The sequence below is a fragment of the Rhamphochromis sp. 'chilingali' genome, assembly GCF_963969265.1.
Source record: "Rhamphochromis sp. 'chilingali' genome assembly, chromosome: 11".
Lineage (NCBI taxonomy): Eukaryota > Metazoa > Chordata > Actinopteri > Cichliformes > Cichlidae > Rhamphochromis > Rhamphochromis sp. 'chilingali'.
In genome coordinates, this window is record NC_137938.1 from 6,916,265 (window position 1) to 6,936,027 (window position 19,763).

The window sequence follows — 19,763 nt, forward strand, 5'->3', positions numbered from 1 at the left end:
CTACTGCTTATCACAATATGAACAACTCCTAATAATGTCCTGAAATTACTGGAGGAGTACTTTGCAGATTTACAGAAAATGTTCTTACGATGTGCTCAGAGCTGCAGGGAAATCCTCATTGGAATGCTGCAAAATTTCTGTGTACTACAGCTTCTTGGCTCCGCCCACAGCAAAATCAATCATCTGTCAATATCCACATGGGTCCCCAAGAGCATTTCCAGACTGCATATGACTAATAACTATAGATAACTAAGATGATGACACATGCATAAACATATCTATCAATGCAAATATATTAACAAAAGCACCCACTTAGGAATACATCCTGGCTCTGTGGTAACAAAAAAAAAAGCTGTGAATGCAGGTGCATTTGAGTGTGTTCATACTGGCTGTAAGGTGCTTCTTAGATATTTACATTTTACAGATGCCTGCAGGTTACATGAACAGCAGTCTTACATAAAATATTCCCACATTTCGTGCCTGGATTGATGTTGGAGTGCTGTCAGAGTATTCCACAATCTCCATCAATGCTCACGTAGTCTGAGACAGATGACTGACATGATGTGCATACACATCAGGCACCTCGGTTTTTGCCTTTAATCTTCCAGTAATTCATATTTCTAATGCACTTGGAAGTTACATTATAACAAAATCCTATGGTTATCATGTTAACAAGAATCCTATATGCATATATGAGGTGTGATTAAACATTTCTGATAGTGGAGCAGTAGAAATCTAAAGCCATGCCTGATTTAAAGTTGGCCCATGATCAAGATTGTTCATTGTAACATTGTTACGTTTCCGTCTACTTGGTCTCTTCCAGGGTGTCAAAAGGGCGTCAAGGTGCCACTAAGTTGGCCACTAAGGTGGACTAAGTTGCAGGAAGCCAAATGTTGTAAGTGGTCCATGTGGTGAGTAAAACCTGTTATTGCGTAGCCAAAATACCTCTTGCATGGACTACAGTCCAGATAGCTTCTCTTTCAAAGGTAGAGTAGAACTCGATATTGTCTCACATTGTAGAATGAAGTTGCGGTACACAACCCAGCGAACAGCAAGAACTAATGACGAGCATGTCTCTCACCTGACGCACTGCATTTGGGCTTAGAAACTGTGGACTGAACTGAAAACTACTCGGTAATGATAATCCTTCACATGCATGAAGCTGATCAATCCAAACAGTGAGAACCGGACCTACATTGGCCAAATTTGAATCAGTAATTAGTCTAATGTGAATTTAACTATAATTCAACTATTATAGCTAAGAGGTAAAGAGAGGTAGCAGTATGAAGCAAAGCCTAGACACTAATTCAGGCAGGGAACTCAAGATACAGTGTGTCATACACACCAACATGCCTCACATTCCTCACATCATATACCCTAACACACCCTCCAAATTTAGTTGTGGCGATAAGCTGAATAACTTGCTCTCACTTCCTTTAAACTACTGTTTCAACCCCTCCACCATCCCAGCATACTCTTTAGTCATCACGCTCTAATTTCTGTATGGAACACTATTTTGAGAAGTGAGCTCAGAGCCTAGCAACCCTTACGTATACTCTACTGCTGTAATAATAATAATCATTTCTTACACGAGCTGTCTGACTGTTGCTTTGTTATTTTGTCAGTGTAGTTTGCTCTCTTGTATAACTAGCATAGAGACAGAAGTCTTCAATGACTATGACTTTATTAACACTAGCTAAAACAGGGGTGGGCAATCTCAGTTCATGAGGGCCGGTGTCCCTGCAGGTTTTAGATGTGTCCTCGAACCAACACAGCTGATTTAAATGGCTAAATTAGCTCCTCAACATGTCCTGAAGTTCTCCAGAGGCCTGGTAACAAACTAATCATGTGATTCAGGTGTGTTGACCCAAGGAGAGATCTAAAGCCTGCAGGGACACCGGCCCTTGTGGACTGAGATTGCCCACCCCTGAGCTAACATCAGTCACTATAAGCTACTGGCCACACTGAGCCCGTACCAACAAAATGCCTTAGTATTTTGAACGCACTAAACTGAGCTTTGAGGTCCCTTTGAAAGAATGACATTATTTTTAAAGGCTACACTGTCTCACTTTAAAAGGAACTTTTTTCAATGAAAAAACATTGTAGACGATGCTAACTGTCCTTCTGTTGACTTTACTCCTCTTCACAGTAGCTTTAGCAGCCTGTACAGGAGATGCACGAGCATAATTAAAAACATTATTAACAAATGCATTAAATCTAGGGAAGCAAGCTCTGGGGCATTATAAGACACACTTTAATGAATCAAATTGGCTGCCACAAAAGCACAGGTACTAAGCAAACTTTGGATGCTCTTTAATGCCATTTTTATTAGATCTGATTTAAATGTAAATTACCTATGTCTAACACAACACTTGGTTTCTTGTTTCTCACTGTTGTGCTAAACTGCAGCTGGCAGCAGATGTGAGGAACCTAGAGAGGAGAGGAGAGCAGAGGAGGTGCAGGGAGTGAGATGCAGGCATCAGGCTGCAGTGTGTCTAGACAGTATTCATGATCCATCTGTCTGCCACCGCCACGACAACAGCCAGCGGCTGCAACAAGATGGCAAACTCCATTAACACAGAAACGTTTTCTATGTCCCTCTCCCTTCCTCCTTTCCTCCTCTTAATCCCCCTCTCTTTCCATCCATGGCTGTGTCTCTGTCTGGTCTTCCATCTCACTTCAAGCCCCTCTTTGTCTCTTGTCTCCCCCTGAGACTGCTTGCACTCTTTTTCTTATTTTTTTGTAATCGTCCTATTCCGTTTTTCTCCTTTCTCTCACCTTCTTTTCCCTGCAACCATCTCTCTGCCCTTCTTGTGTCTCTATGGCATCAACAGAAAATGTGCACTAGCTCAGAAAATTACACTCATTGAGCAGCTTTCCCGTAATGCAAGCTGCAGACTCTTACATTAACATCCGCTCTAGATAGCTAAATATTTTAAGCACCCAGCTCAGGAGGATTCTATCCATTGGAAATTATCCCCCCACCCCCACCCATTTAAATCACCCTAAAATTTAAATAAATATAAAAAATGTTCATTTGCTGTGCCTTGTAGAGCTGCAGAAATTTAGATAGACAGCAGCAGAAAAAAAAAGTGAGATAGATTCAAAAAACAACAAGGTTGGAGGGGTTGGAGAGGTGAAACACATTTGAGGGAGGAAGGTAGAGGGCGGGGGAGTGAATGAGGGTGGGTGAGATGAGAGAAAGAGATGGAGAGGAAGGTAAGAAACCTGCCAGACACACACACACACACACACACACACACACACACACACACACACACACACACACACACACACACACACACACACACACACTCTCTCTCTCTCTCTCTCTCATGGAGCCAAGGATGAAAGTGCTGCTGTAAAAAGTTTTCCCTCTCCTCCTAAAAGTTGTTGAAAGAGAGCGCCGCAGCACATCAAAGTGGCCTGGCAGACAGCCATTGAAGCCCAGTGGTGTCCTTCACCCTCTCTCTCTCTCTCTGTCTGTCTCTCTCTCCCTCTCTCTGCACCTCTCTTTCCATCTCCCCCTCTCAACATCTCTCTCTCTCTCACTCCCCTTCTGTGTTTTCATTGATTGTGACGAGTCAAGGGAACACTCTCATCTTGTTCCCTGGACAGTGGTGCTCAGCAGGAGCTAGAAGCAGGTGGCTGGTGCTGGCGGTAGGGATGAGAGGGTGCGGTATATAGATTTGGTATAATGCCTGTACACTTTGTTCCCTTATACTGATAAGCAAGGATGACGTCACAAAACAATACAACATGCAACTGAAATCAAGTTCTCAAGCAGTGACAGTTACCCTGCCATTAATTTCATGTGCTTTCAGCCCTCAACACAATTTCCAGATGATTAGTTTTGCATTTGAGTAAACTCACGTTTCTCTGAAATTAGACTAAGTATACTAGGAAGCAGGTCTCAGGTCAGTTTGTGTCAGCTTGGGCATTGCACACATAGAGCTCAGGGGTCATTTCGTCATTTGTCACAGAGTCTTAACCCATCTCGGTTTGCTATTGACCGAACACATGCTATTGCACCGGACAGGTAGTTTAGTCCACAGAAGAAACTAATATACCGCTCCAGATAAGTAGCAAAGGAAACATGGGTTTTCAGGTTATACGGCTTCATTAGGATTACACTGAAGTGATGGATCAATGTAAAACAACAACATGCCAAAAGTACTTTGATGAATGATAAAAGTAAGTGTGAAGTTAACTATTGCACCATTTAAAAACTTTGAATGTGAAGTGCCGGGGGCAGAAGTCAGAAAGTTTGCAACACCCATGAGAAAAGCTCAAAACCCCAAACCCTTGTCCCCGGTGGGGCAAAATCAGAAGTGAGGCAAAGCAGAGAGAGGATGCGTTGGTGTGGTTTGATGGTTTGAGGTAGACAGATAGAGACACAGATGTGTAACAGCATCCTGCAACACTCACAGTTGAAGATGCCCGGCGGAGGGTGTTGGGTGACCACAGGGCAGTTCTCCTCATCGCTGTTGTCCCCACAGTTATTCAGCTGGTTGCAGATCAGCGAGCCCAGACGCAAGCAATTCCCATTGGTGCAGTGGAATTTGCACTCTGTACGGTGAGGGAATAAAAGACATGTTACATTTCTTAGCAAGAATAACAAACATTTAGTTGTCTGAAGCTGTACATTGAAATGAGGCAAAGCCTGATGTTAATACCACATTTTGTTTCCTATCAGAACAAAATGTTCTATTCATTCAAGATCCCAGAGTCATAATCATCTTTTAAAGAATTAGTCTGCTTCTTCTCTGCTCTGGAAAGATCTATAATTAAAAAAAAAAAACATTTAGAAACAATCACAATCAAACCATAGTGGAAAATTAAAATATATATATAAAAATGCCTTTTGGTAAAAATACATGTTACAAAAGAGGGAAAGAGAGAGAAAAACACAAGTTGAAAAAAAAAAAGTCCGCCCACACACATACACCAGTGTCACTGCAGTAGTAGTGCATTCAGGCGAGCTCTAAAATGTGTAAAAGCATTGATAAACCGCACAGACAACAAAATGCTCAAATGCTGGACTGTTATGTGAAATCCTCCCCGTTATCTACGCTTCAGAATGTGCAAGGTCGCGTGGAATGAGGTTTTTTTTTTTACCTGTAAGCTCAAATACAAAGCAGAGTTAATGTGCTGAGTTCACACAGAAACAAGGTCAGACAAAAAAGTGGTCTCCCGTTCAAAACAACAAATAAATAAACAGCTCTTTCAAACGGCCCTTTGATGTGCCGCAGCCCTGAACCGTAATGTGGTCCCGTCACGGCTATTACCAAAATGCTTCTCTCCCTCTAAATATTAATACGCCTGATTAGCGCTATCTGGTTTGAAAAAAACATAAAAACCCTCCAAACTGTAAATGGGAAAGTATATATATGTGTGTGTGTGTGTGTGTGTGTAATCATGTAGAGCTTTAATCGTAACAAATAAGAATAATAACAACAAAGTGTTTGATGCACCACAAAGCAAGGCCATGTTAGTGTGGCTCAGAGTGTTATTTGTGTGTTTTTAGTGAAGCCGATACGTGAGAGCTGCACTCACACCGAGTTCGCCAGAACTTCACCGACTGCAAGAACAGCGAGACATGAATGACAGTGTTGATGTGCACTCGTACAGACTGTGATGGTTTTTCCTGTGACACATTATGATTGATATGTTTTTCGATTATACGTGGAGGAAAAATGCATTTATGCTGAATGGAAACGAGTATTTTAAAAAATCAAGAAAAAAAATATAGTAAAAATTTCCTTAAATTGTCGCTAGTTTTTACTCTAAGGAAGAAAAAACTCTATGCACTCTATGCCAGCACTGTGACAACAGCTCTTAGTGTAGATGCAGTCTTTTCTTTTTAGTTCCTTGCACTATGGGTTATCAACATCTGGTGCGTAGACTACCCACAATCCATCATGACCACCACCTGTAAAAGTGATGCTTTAAATAGAAGATCCCAGTTTTTGGGATGGTAACAAAAAAAGTCATGTGTTACAGATTACTCGTTTCTTCTCCTAAAAGTAATGCAGTTCATTACTTAACACTACTTGTTACATGCAGTTACATGTTAATGTGCTTCAATCCGTAAAATGATCTGAAATAGCTTGTCACATAACTATCAGGCTAACCTCAGGTTACAAATGCCTAACCAACAACAATGAAGAATCCCTATCGTATTGACAACACACACACACACACACACACACACACACACACACACACACACACACACACACACACACACACACACACACACACACAATATTTCTTTTAGTTTTAATGTATGAACACAAAACTGACAACACAACACCTGAAAACTAGCCAAAAGAGACTTGAAATCGCCATAATGAGTCAACCGTAGAAACACAAACAGGTAGAAACAGAGGCTACAAGCTTGACTGCTTATCACTGCTTTTGTTAACTGCTGAAGTTCAGGCTCTGGCAGCTGAACTGGGGTCTGCATACACTCAGCTTTAGCATTACGCTGGGTTCTTGGCTAGCTTTGTGTTAACATGCCATCTGTGCAGATGCTTGCCGACAGCACAAGGTGCACCATCAATATAATACAGTTGTTTCTGTCTTAAACCCAGCTTGCACTTTGCCCTCACACACATGTCCATACTCTCACTCCTCAAACGCTGTAGAATGCTCCACCATTTCCTTCATCCAGGCACACTTACTGAAATCTGGTGTTTGTAACACAAATAACAACATAATTGCAGCTGTTATGTATTAACTTACTTAAGTTACTGCATGACAGAAAAATGTAATGCGGTTAAAGTAATTAATTACTGCGTAACTATTTGTTGAGGAATTTCTGTTTCACATCTTTGAGGTTCAGGCTGGACTCTGAATGTAAGCAGTAGATTTGCACCAGACTACAGACTTGTGATTTTTGTCAGTTTATTACAGTAAATATTTATTTTTATTATCACAAACAGATTGGATGTAATCACCAAATCAACCCCATTCACTCACAAACTGATAGCAGACCAGGGGCAGACTGACTCATCTTATTGCAGATTTATCATTGTTCTGATGCGCCAAAGTCACTTTGAAGAGTGGAATAGGCTACCAAATGTTTGAGGGCCTTGTCCAAGCAACCACTTCAAAAGACTCATCAGTAAGTTGTTATAATTTTGGTCACGCGGGATTCTCTGGGCACTTTTTTCCGTGGTGTGACATATATAACGCCAACAAGGCGGGTCTTCACTATGTTATGAATCATCAATCCACAAAGTTTTACTTACTTACTAATTAGCACCTGTTCTGATCATCAAGAAAGCAAAGTTAGAAAGTAGAAAACCTTTTTGGCTTATGCACTAGGCAAGCAATTCTCTGAGTGCTCTATCCAGTCCTCTTGGTTATGCTGTTATTAGCTGATACAGCCTGGAGCTGCTAGCCTGCAGCAAAGACGAGGGGCTGCAGAGATCACTTTCTCTGTCTCCACACCTCAAGATTTTATTTTCTCTGACCCACCTGTTTTTTATTCAAGTGACATCACATTTATCAGACTTCACACTACAGGCATCAAAGGCTGCATAAAACTTAAATCACATATGCAGTTGTATTCCCCAGTACTGGTAAGCAGACTTTGGTGGTGTAAAATTTGTGGAGCTCGCCTTGTTCTTCAAGACACGACCTCCTTTTGGGAACTGTACCTTATAAAGGAAAGAAGGCATTTGTTTCCAGTACAGGTTGGCTGTTTGAAGTCTAATAAATGTCCTTAAGGTATGCTACTGGCAGTGTGAAGTTAAATAAAAGAAACCCCTCTCTACTTGATACTAATAAAACACCAGAATCTCTGTGTCACCGGTCAAGTTACATTGCAAGTGCTAGTAGGCACTAGGCTTCTGACAAATTGGAACAGTTTTTGGATTAAAAAATGTAACATCTCTGAACTACAAAGAGAGATATGCAAAATGCTTCGGGCAATATCTTGTGCTTTTACACATGATATAGAGTTTTTAATTCTTGCATCTTTTCACAAGGTCAACTACAAAAGCAGATTCTTCTTTTTTGTTTTCCCCACAAAAAAACATTAATGATAAAAACAAAACTAAAATTGAATGATGATGACCAATTCACCCCAAAAGGTAAAACCAAGGGCAAAATTTAGTTTCTTTTAAGCGTTTTCAAGAAAAGGTACCACAATAAAACCATAACTACTCAAGTCAATCACTTGCCATGTGGCTAACTATAAAATGAAACTCAAGGATAAGCTCAGCAGGGCACAGCTGATGTCCTTCACAGACTTAATTGTAGATACTGAACAATTAATCACTTTATGGTAGTAAAACTGAAGAGTGCAACGCAAGCCATAAACTCTGAACATTCAAAATAAAAGCTGCACCTTTTGAAATGGGTTCATTTCAGCAGTAATAAAGAAGTTTTACTTTGAAAGGTAACTTTCTCTATTTCTAGTTTGCATCTAGTTACATCAACTTTTTTCAATGGCTAATTAAAATTTGCAGACAAGAGAGCATCTTCCACACAAACTACATGCAACTGTGACAACCTGATAGCGACAAAATGGGGCCAGTACAGTCTTTGAAACTGGTTTTACCCAGTGACAGCCAGCCTGCACTTACCAACAGGTTGAAGAATACAAATGTTTCCCTAGCGAATGTAGATTGCCGGGGGCAGGGTGCTGGCTGGTCTTTAGGCCTGTGTAACTAAGGCCTAAGTTGCTTTAACTTGTCTACAGTCGCTGTAAATATACAAGCTGCTTTACAACACACCTCCAACCCAGCTGTTACTTTCAAGCTGGAATCAGTGTTAAATTGTTGTTGATGCCTGTTCTGCTTTATGCCGTTAGAGCCTTGTCTGCCTTGGGATTTTCATGCACATGGGAGTGCCAAGAGCTCCTAGAATAGAGCCATGCAATCAGTCTTATCACCGTCATGGTCCATGGTCCGTGATGGATATAGTTGCAACAAGTAAATACCTACGTAAGAGTAAAGACCAGGCTGCTAGCAGAAATTCTGAAATATCTTCTACAGAGACGTTTGGAAGTTATTGAAATTCTTCTTTTAGTTTTCTGCAGAAAAACACTTGTAAGTGTTTTTATCCCTTTTCTTATTCAACATCATCCAGAAAGTCAACAATTGACACTGTTTCCTCTTCTGTATAAAGACCAGAACCCAGTTTGTGGATTATTCAAAGTAACTGCATCATCATTTCAGGGAGAGACACTATGTGAATTTTTCACATTTCATTTTTCTACATTAGACAGAGCAAGTGCACACTAGTCAGACTGAGCACCGTTTAATAATTAAGTGTGTGAACTGTGCCTGAATTACCAATTATACTGTAGCCTGAACAGCAACCCATTAGCTGTACCGTGTATTTACTCTAATACTTGATCATTCACCGGGGCTCCTGAATATCGAGTGAACAAACACAGCTCATTTTGAAGTAAAGATGCACAGTTTCACTGGTAAAAATGGTCTCTGGTTCACCACAGCCAACATCATTATTACTGTAATTAAAACTCACACAAACTTTAGCAAATAGTAATTGAGATGTGGAGGCGTGTTCACCTGCATGTCATCTCCATGGATATGTTTTTGAACTCAGACAGACAAAAGTTGTTTTTCCTCAGATGGATAATTTAGAGAGAAATTTCAAAAAATGTTCCTGCTTGCAACAAACATCACTTATGAAACACAAAACCTGTGACACGTACTGTGAACATGTTAGTGAACACTAACATGTAATGTGAACCACAGACAGAGCTGGGCAAAGTGAGCAGGTCTAGAGTGGTTTGGTTTGCTTTTATTTCATTAAAACTTTGCCTGGGAATACTCTCCACTAAAGCGCGCAATCAGCTGACAGGAATAATTACACTTCCATGTTGGAGGACTCGTAGGAGACTAAATTAAATAACTGAAGGCAACATTTCGTGCTTATATTCTGTATATTCCCAAATCAAAGGTGCTTGATGGAGTTTTTGTTTTGTTTTTTTAAAACAAAGAAACACAATTTTACATTCAGCCTGGTGTTGCCCAAAAGGATTGTGGGTATTCTCGTGATCTTAATGTATTGAATGAACTGCCATCTTATGAAACTAGCTGAATTCTTGAAGAATTTAACCCCTACTGTTAACGTAGCGTTCACAGATGCAGACTTGTGACGAATGAAAAGACAAACCTTAACCCTTGACCCTTACAGTGACAGGATCTGGTGGCTCTGTTATATCGGGGGACATTTAGCTGACATGGTTTTAATTTGTTTGTTCGGTTAGATTCAAGGCCCATCGCAAACGATTAAAAAACAGGGTTTGCAGTTGTCATATTTATTCTATGATGAAACATTTTCTATCTGTATTGAAGTGGAGTCTAACTGGACAGCCTTTCAATGAAACCATTCATCCAAAGGCTGTTCAAAGGGGTTATTCGGAGTCACTATATCTCAACCCAAGCAAACACCTTCGAAAGATTTTGGGTCAAAGTAGTCAATATAGTACTTTTATATTCTACGCACAAGAACATCTTAAGCTGCCACTGGTCAGTGTCATGTGCATGTTATAGAAAAAGTAACATAACGGGAAAGAAAGCTGAACAAGTCGTGTTAGTCTGTTTATATGGTGTCGGGTCAATCATCGGTTAAATGGCTGTCTTCTGTCCCGATGGGTCAGCCTACTTTTATGCCAATATTGTAGCGTTTAAACACAGGACATGATGGCCAGAGTCAAACCAGATTAAGAAGGACCTCTCATAACTCACACATACATGTTATGAAGCTCATGTATCTTCCAAACAATGATTATCCTTTATTGTGCATCATTCCTCACTCTTCCCCTCTCATGCAGTCTTTTTACCTTGAACTATCAAATATCTTCATATACAGATATGACACTGATTAGGTCAGACATACTGTGAAAACGGGGCGCTGAGGTGGGTTGCAAATGTAACAACTATGGCCCTATACTGGACATCTAATTGGATATGAAGAAGGGTTTCAGCTGATATAAGTTGTCACAGAGATCAGCGGATATATCAGCAGGACAAGTGAGTTTGACTTATTAGGCCTTAATCTTACACGCTTACAGACCAGTCAGTGACCTCTGGTTGTTAGGGGGAAATGCCTAACCAGCTGGTGAGTGGTTGCTGGCGGATGGGACCTTAGTCTGCCTGAAATAATGGTTAATTTTTGGTGATTCCTGTCTTCAAGAAAGAAACACTATATTTTTGTCTGTCATTAACTAAAACTAACCCTTGTATCGTGTGATAAGTGTGTGTGTGGGTGTCCTGCTGTAATTTTGTAAAGTCTGGACGTGAATAATAATAAGTTGTTGGTCGTGAAGGAGTGTGAATGTGCACTTGTGTTCATGACTCCAAGTGTGGATAGTTGGGTTGGAGCATTGTCTCTCAGTGTTTTTGCTCAGTTACAGTTTTCCTCAGTTGTCCTGTCTTACTTGATGCACTGCTAGGACACTCCAACATGTCATATGCATGTGATCATGTGAGCATAAACTGATATGAACTGAAGATAATGACTTATTTGCACATAGCCAAACCCCAGGTCCTGTTATAAAAACATAAAAACTGTGTCCAACACAGTAATAGCACAGATGTCACAGGGACCCATCAGAACCAGACTGAACAAGAAACGAGACAGTTATGATCCATCTGTGTGACTCCCTTAACACGTTAATTAAGGTAATCAGAATCAACATGCTTAGTTCTGCGTTTTACTTTGAAAACACAAATGGAAACAAGAACAGAAAAGTTGCACATGTTCAGTCTCGCAAATGGTCCTGCTTGATTTGTGGACGGTACGTGAGGCGGATAAAATTGGACTTATTTACACGACTCCTGCTGAAATGTTCAGCTAAATGATGCCTTCGCCATAGTAACAAATCAGCTTTGACTCCTGCGTGCCAAACTCATTACTTAATGCGATTACGCAGGTCTAATCGACGGCTCTAATCAAGTCTCAGCCAGATTCTCCACACTTCTGGTTTGGATTCTTCCTTTTTTCTGTGAGACTATTTGTCCTTGGTGTGGTAATAAATGGAAGATGGAAGGTTGAAAAAAAAAAGAGAAAACCTTCAGAGGAAAAGTAGAAGGAAGCATTTTAATCAAATTCATTACAGTGGTTGGGGAGGTGGGGAGCTGCTGTGTTTTGCTGCGGTTAATCAACACACGCGAACGCAGGCGCCCAGGCTTGTACGTGCACGTACAGAACGGTTCCGAGCAAACACCTTGCAGGCCCGCTTCTGGTGCGAGTTCTTCCGATTTGCCCGGCTGGCAGTGAGCGACCTAATGACACTGCACATTTTATCCTCTTCCTCCCATAACAAGAACAGCTTGTTCTGCTCTTGTCTAGACGCTGGCAGAGGGAGGAGGGGCAGGAACACAGATCCGATTCAAAGAACAGACCAGCATGACCGTTCTTTGGAAAGAGCCCTGTCCCCTCCTTCTGAGTGGCAATTAGTGAAGCCTCGGTGACTTGCCCAGCCTCTCCTCTCCTCGCTCTGTCTTTCATTTTGTCTCAACTATTACCCTGATCGTCCGTCTAGCCCCACTCTTTTTCAGTCTCGTCTCCTCTTCCGTCTATCCTCGGCTCTCCAGCTCTATTACTCCCTATTACTCTCTCATCTTGTCTTCCTTCCTCACTTTGTCCATCTTCTCACTTTGTGGTTTTGCTTTTACTTCTCCCATCTACCAGCCAGCATCTTTCTCCTCCACTGCTCTTCTCTTTCTTGCTCTCAAGCAACACTCAAAAGTGTCACGTGAATTTGAAGAAAAGGCTTTACTGAAATACTGAAGTGAGACAACAATTAACCCCTCCCCAGACACACACACACAAGTTAATTAGCGTGATATGAATATGTTCGACACAGAGGTTCAAGTTCTGTCAAGATCTGATCAGCATATGCGTTTACCTGAAGAATAAAGGGAAAAAAATGAGCAGGAGGCAAACAAAAGCACTCGCGAGGGCTCGGTTAAACAAGGAGACCGTCTACTATATGATAGTGTAAGTGAAAGTATACGAGAGGTCACGGTCGAGAGGAGCGCTGTTTGTTCGAAAAACACGCTTACATTACCGGTGATGCTATTTCTTCATGACAATATAAAACCTTGACAATTTCGAAACTGCGCAGGCAATTCTGGAAATCTTTTGAAACGCATCTTTTCTGTTTAAGCTTTTTTATTTTGCTCATTATATTTGGCATAATAACTCTCAAAGAGCACTTGTGCATCTTTAGAGCGCTTTTTAGACAGCGATACAGATCAAAAGGCTGCACAACAAGCAACAAGGTGTACTTTATTACAAAAAATACTCTTTTGAGCAATAAAAACAGTGAATTTTGTAAACTCTGTAATAAAACAGTGCAGCAAAAAGATGCTTTCAGTGTTCACTTCATTAACTTACCGTCGTCTGCCTGTGCTTTCTTCAGCTCTAACGGTCTGTGTTTTCAGCTAAATGTCAAGGGAATTTAAAGTGAAATGAGAACACACAGCCACCTGCTGCTACGACAAACTATTGTTTAACCTCTTGAACCCCATTATAATCTTAAACCTCTGTGCTACGCAGCCAGACTTTGTTCAAACAAGAAAACACTTCCAAAAATAGCAAATACAGTCAGGTCCGTAATGTGTTGGATGAAGACTCAATTTTTATGGTTTTTTTTGCCTCTGTACATCACCTCAGTAGATTAGATTAGACAATAATACTAGGGCTGAACGATTATGGAAAATAATCTAATTGCGATTTTTTGCCCCAATATTGCGATTGCGATGCGATATGCGATTATTTTTTAAGGTCTTTGTCTTCTGTATTATTAAACAAAGACAAGCAATACATCATATAGTATGGCCAATACTATATTACATTAATTTTAAACTGTTCTTTCCTGGAAGACAGACCTCTGTTATGATGACATGAGGTGATGCATGAATTGATGACTGACATTTTTATTTAACTTCTTCAATCACAACAGTATATTTGAACATACACAATAGTTTATTTTTAGCTTACAAACATCTGAGCATAAAGTGCTGACAAGGAACCCTGGTGTAAACATTAAAATGAAAGTCAGTACAATGTGCAGATTGCAGAAATATACATAAAAAAAAATCAGTGGCTTTACCACACTCAGTTTTTCGACATCTGTGAACTACTAGACAGTCATTCAATTAAAAAATAATATTAAATAAATAAAACTAATAAATAAAAAATACACACATCTTACTGATCTCTGCAGTCAGTAACATTACACATAAAGTGCAAACATAATAGCAATTGTATAAACACACACACAAACACGCCTTTAAAATTTAAAGGCGTGAAATTGGACGGTCTAGTTCTGATTAGCGTCACCGCTGTCTCGGTGGAGTTTAATAAACTCGGCCGTCTGCTTCTTGCTATCTAAAATATAACCAGACACTGGTGTAAATTCTCGACTGTCTCATACTTCTGTTTAATAAGTTTTCTGTTTGACGTTTAGTCAGCTGTGTGAAAACCAAGGAGGAACCCACCCAGGGGATTAATAAAGTTTTATTTTATCTAATCTAATAACTTTAATCTCAGCCAAACCGATTTACTCACGAACAAACAAAACACTGAAAAAAGCCAAACAATAACATTTTAGGTTGTCTAAGTGACTTATATATTACGTTTAACCCGAGCAGCGAAACTCCGCGGTGATCTGAAAATGATGTGCCGGGAGTTGTGCCGTTCTCGGCCGCATCAGTAACCCTCGAGCTCCCGGCTAGCTGTCGAGCTGGTGGGTAGCAGACGCCTCTGAAAACGTCGAAGCACTTTTGCAAATATGGGATATCTTGATAAACCGAGCAGATATTTGATGTTTACACAACTACTTTCTCGCCTGAAAATATGTTAAAAGTAGTGATGGGACGTTCTGTATCGAGGCTTCGGAGCGTGTGTCGAGTAATGGAGGGGGCGTTTCCGCGAAGCGCGTATCGAGGCTTGCTTCATTTATGGGAGGAGCTGAAAATGATGACGTCCGAAGCCTCGCTGCCCGGCTGTACCACGTGACTGGTTCATGAAGTGGTTCGAACTTTGCCGCGAGCTATGACAGCGATATAAACCCCTCAGACTTCATTCAAAATGTGAGTGTTTGATGGAGAGCTGCGGTTAGTGAGAGTTTGGAGACCGTTTGGAGGTTTATGAGAGTGAGGAGAGAAAGTCAGGAGAGAATGGAGCCAGCTAAGGAGAGGAGGATGTCCTCCCCTGTGTGGGAACATTTTGATCTTATTCCTCCCAACAAGGTATGTAAATTTCTACAGAAGATGTATTTTCATGATACTGATGGTGCAATAAAACTTATGTTAAGCTGTCGTTACTTGTGTACAAGGTGAAGTGTTTGCTATGTGCCAGGGAGCTGGGATATAACAACAACACCTCATCCATGCTTAGGCACTACAGAGCTTTGCATGAGAATAAGGGGAACACCGATTGTGGAGCAAGACCAGGTGAGCCATCAAATGCAATGATAATATAGCATGCAGTAATGTTACTAAATGATATAACAATATTATACAACTGTTATAAGTTACGTGTGTGATATTTATATTTGTGCTTTATCTTTATTGTCTTTCCTCAGGAGAACAATCTCAAATAGATGAAGACCTGGTTAGCATGGTGATTGAGGACTCCCAGCCATTTAGCATTGTGGAGGACAAAGGATTCAAAAGATTTGTTAAATCATTAAATCCCAGCTATGTTCTCCCCACTAAAAAGGTCATAAAAGCAGTGAAAATTTAGTTTTTACAGAATAAAATGTGAACAGGCAGGAGTGTGTAGCTGTCCATACCTCAACGTTACAAAAGCACAACCACTGTCCACACCACAACCACACCTCACCTCACAGTAAATGATCATTTCCATTTCAAGCATTTCCAAATAATCATTTCCCATACTGCCACTATAAATATACACAGTATACTGCCATCACTACAATATACATGTTTTACACACTCCTTTTGTTGTTGACATTTACAGGCTGTGTGCAAAATGCCACACTCTTCAAATTCATGCCAGCTATTATTTTTACGTCCAGTAGGTGTCCTGCTAGAGCAAATGAAGCTTCATGAAGCTTCGCGTTGGGGTGAACCAATTGGATGAAAAGCTTCAGTGCTTCATGGGGCTTCATCTGCCCATCACTAGTTAAAAGTTTATTTTGTGACCCAGAAAGATTAGTATGAGTAATTTTAAAACTTAGTAGCGGCCGCCATTGCTGGAAACTGGAGTTTGGCTGGGCCGCGCTATGAATTCTGGGATATGGTAGTAATTTGGACAGCCTTCGGCGCGTCGCTGTGACGTAATCGGTCTACAAATGCGGCCTCAGGAGGATGCAGCCCATGAATTTGGACATGTCCAGAGTATAATCGCAGCCTTTGCGGTTAGAAAATTGCACTTGATCATGTCGCGATATTATCGCAAATGCGATATATCGTTCAGCCCTAAATAATACGTGATTAAAGTGCAGAATTTCAGCTTTAAGTCATGGAGTTTTATAAAAAGTCTGCATGGTTCAGAAACTGTTTAAGAGCACATTAAGACCCCTTTTATGCATAGACCCCCAGTTGACTGAAGTTTTGCAGTAACTGATTAGGCTTTTTTATACACAGTCCCCAATTTCAGATACTTACAAGTAATAATAAAAAAAAACGAACATGTATGGGGATCGTTTTTAAAACTAGAATAAAAATATCGTGGAGTTGGTGACTGCCTGAAGTCTAGAACCCATGGGCATCGCCGCATGCTGTGCTTCCTCCCTTTACTGCAGCTACCTCCAGTTGCTCCTTTTTGCACTTCTAGGCTGAGATCAGCTGGACTGACTTGGCCACTAAAGAATATCACATTTCTTGCCTTGAGGAGCTCTTTGTTGCTTTTACCATTATCTTTGGGTCATTATCCATTTGCACTGTGAAGAACTGTGTGATTAGTTTTGCAGTGTTTTCCTGACTCTGAGCAGAGACCACAGCTTTGCACACTTTACAAATGATCCTGACTATCCGCAGTCATGTCATCAATAAACACCAGTGGCCTCATTCCACTGGCAGCCAAACATGTCCATGTCATAGAACTGCCTCAACTATGTTTGACAGATGATGTGGTATGCTTCAGGTACTGAAACGTTTCTTTCTCTCCCATATTTTACTTTTCTCATTATTCTGGTATAATTTAATCGTGGTTTTTCAAACCTGTGCAGTTCTTTTAAATGTTTTCTGTTTAATCTTGTTCAAACCAGTGGTTTGCTCCTTGTTGTAAACTCTCTATATTTCCATTTATAAAAGCATCTGGTGGTTGTAGAGTACCTAGAGAGCCTCAGTTTCGTGTCCTGGTATTGCTCATCTTGGCTTCCCCAACAATCTTGGGAACAACCCATGCGCTGGTCGGAAAACAGTAGATTCCTCAGGGAAACCTTCAGCTTCACCAGCCGACCGCTTTGTTTGCCCCGGCGACAATGATGCTTTCACCTGGAAGGCAGCGTGGGAACCCAGTACAGGTAACCCAGGATTTCCAGTAGAACTGGGAGCAAGGGTTGCTGCCTATCAGCGCCAAATGACACAATATTTTGTACCAGAGGTTGGAGGTCCAGTAGTGTCTGGTGATCACACCTCAGCCTTGTTTTGTGAACGACATGGGTCAGAAATAATATAAACACACACAAAGTTGGGAGTGACAGATGAGCAGCCACACACACCGGCGCCATCTTGAAAATTTGCTAAATCAGCTACATTACAAACAAACTTCACAACTAAAAAGAGTAAAAATGTCTCCTTTTAATAACCCAAGGTCTGGAATCTACTCCAGCTGTCATTGTGCTAGGGTTAGTGAGCACTAACTGGTACTACAGTACCAGTCTATCACAGGGCCAACGCAAACATTCACACTCCAACTATAGATAATTTAAAGACATAGAGACTGTGGGAAGAAGCCAAGAGCACCTCTGCACCTTCTTCTTATGAGTAAATCGGGGGGAAAAGCTAGGTTTGACCTAGACACCTCCTAAATTTAAAGCTTTGCTGCCTCGATGGTTATGTACCAATTAAGCACCATTGTGTCTTCCACACGTCACATTAACGAAAAACTGCTCAGTAAGTAATCAGAAATTTGGCTGAATTCAAGTTCTTTTCATAATACAAAAAAACCCCATTTATTCACATTTCATTTGTCAACCAAATTCAAATGTAAAGGAGTCGCATTCAAACAGCCCATTCTTAGTATTACTGTCCACTCAAAGCGCTTTGAGCAGGGAAGGGAACATCTTTTTAAAGTCACCTTTTCAACAATCTGAAAAGGTAACTTCTCACCGTTCTCAGACATAAAAGACATCTTTCTCTAGATGACTTTTGATGTCAAGGAACGGCAAATTTTTACCTTTCACTTTTCACCCAAATCTCAATGCTGCTAAAAGTTGCATTTTCAAAGTCTTTTCAAAGAGTTTCTTTGGATGGGTTGTAACGCTATTTTCATGGCTGTAATAGGGCTATGTGTTCCAAAACAGACCTAAACCTCGGTCTAAAGTTGATCCAAATCAGACAAAGTAAAGTTACGTTTTAGTTTTCAGTGACAATTCTTAGAGCAAATACAATAAAGTTCATATCGTTGGATGTCAATGCTGGGTCAGTATCTTTTAAAAATCACTTTCAGGAGGTCTTGAATTTGATTTGGCAGCCCTGAAAAATGAAATTGACTGTTCTCTCCTCGAGGTTGCTTTATTCAATTAAATAAAATTTTATTTAAACAGCGCCAAATCACAACAACGGTCGCCTCAAGGTGGTTTATATTTTAAGGTAGACCCTAGAATAATGCATACAGAGAAAAACCCCAAAATCATATGGCCCCCTATGAGCAAGCACTTTGGCGACAGTGGGAAGGAAAAACTCCCTTTTAACAGGAGATTATTAATTCTATGCTATGAAGTAGATTCTCCAGGAATTATATGCATTCAAGTTACCCCTTGAGGAACTGTAATGACATGGATGATTAGAGGTAAAAAGCAAATGTTAGCTTACTAGTGCTAATAGTTCACCCACAATAAACAAACAGGCTAAAAAGGAGGATGACCTGTAATGCCACTTTCATTGCAGGTGTTTCTGTGGTTCCAGCAATTATTAAAAATCTCAGCTGGCCTACATCGAGGGTTGACAAATAAGAAGATACCAGTCCTCGATGGAAAAATACAGTAAAGGTCATAGCCCTTCCCCGCTCACAGAACACTACAATTTTCTCCACTTTTCGGCACTGAAATGAGTCTACAAATAATAGAAGAAAAAAGATCAGAATCTCACTTCAGCTGGGTGTTGAAAGTTGGCAAGCCTGGATGTCACACAGTTAACATGAAAGCATCCTTTGTTCTTGGCCGCGTGGCTCTCTGTTCTCTCAGAGGTTAGCACTGTCAAGACTGCTGTGTTCAGTGCTTCAGCTCTATGTGGCTCAGTTCACAGTTCAAAGCTGTACTCAGAGTGCAATATTCAGGTGTATTAACCATAAATCATCTCATTCATTGATAATGAACAGCTTATCATTTCCTCTCCATTAAGTAAACAGAGGAATTATAAAAACAAATCAAATATTCTGTTCATAAATAGTGAAAATTAATCAGCTAGTAACTTTAGTCATCTGTTGGAAAACAGATAATGCAATCATAAAGACACTGAAATTTTAAAATAAAAACTAACAAACGGCAATGAGAATATAGGTTTCGATCATGCATTTAAGATAGATTTTAAAATTCTATTATTTGGTCACTGTCTGTAGTAAATATAAATAAT

The 19,763-nt window shown here is 40.4% G+C and overlaps 1 protein-coding gene and 1 long non-coding RNA gene across 2 annotated transcripts in view; one reads left to right on the plus strand and one right to left on the minus strand.

The window, feature by feature from the left end:
- The window catches only part of LOC308405059 (low-density lipoprotein receptor class A domain-containing protein 4-like), a 285,430-nt gene that overhangs the window by 130,594 nt on the left and 135,073 nt on the right, over nt 1-19,763 (minus strand). The window contains exon 3 of the mRNA XM_080895462.1: nt 4,429-4,569. Within this exon, the coding sequence (XP_080751588.1) occupies nt 4,429-4,569 (141 nt within the window). The remainder of the gene's footprint in view (nt 1-4,428; nt 4,570-19,763) is intronic.
- LOC308406486 lies at nt 14,864-16,138 on the plus strand. The gene is made up of 3 exons (XR_013973549.1): nt 14,864-15,248; nt 15,335-15,452; nt 15,584-16,138. It is a non-coding gene; the product is annotated as an uncharacterized lncRNA (long non-coding RNA).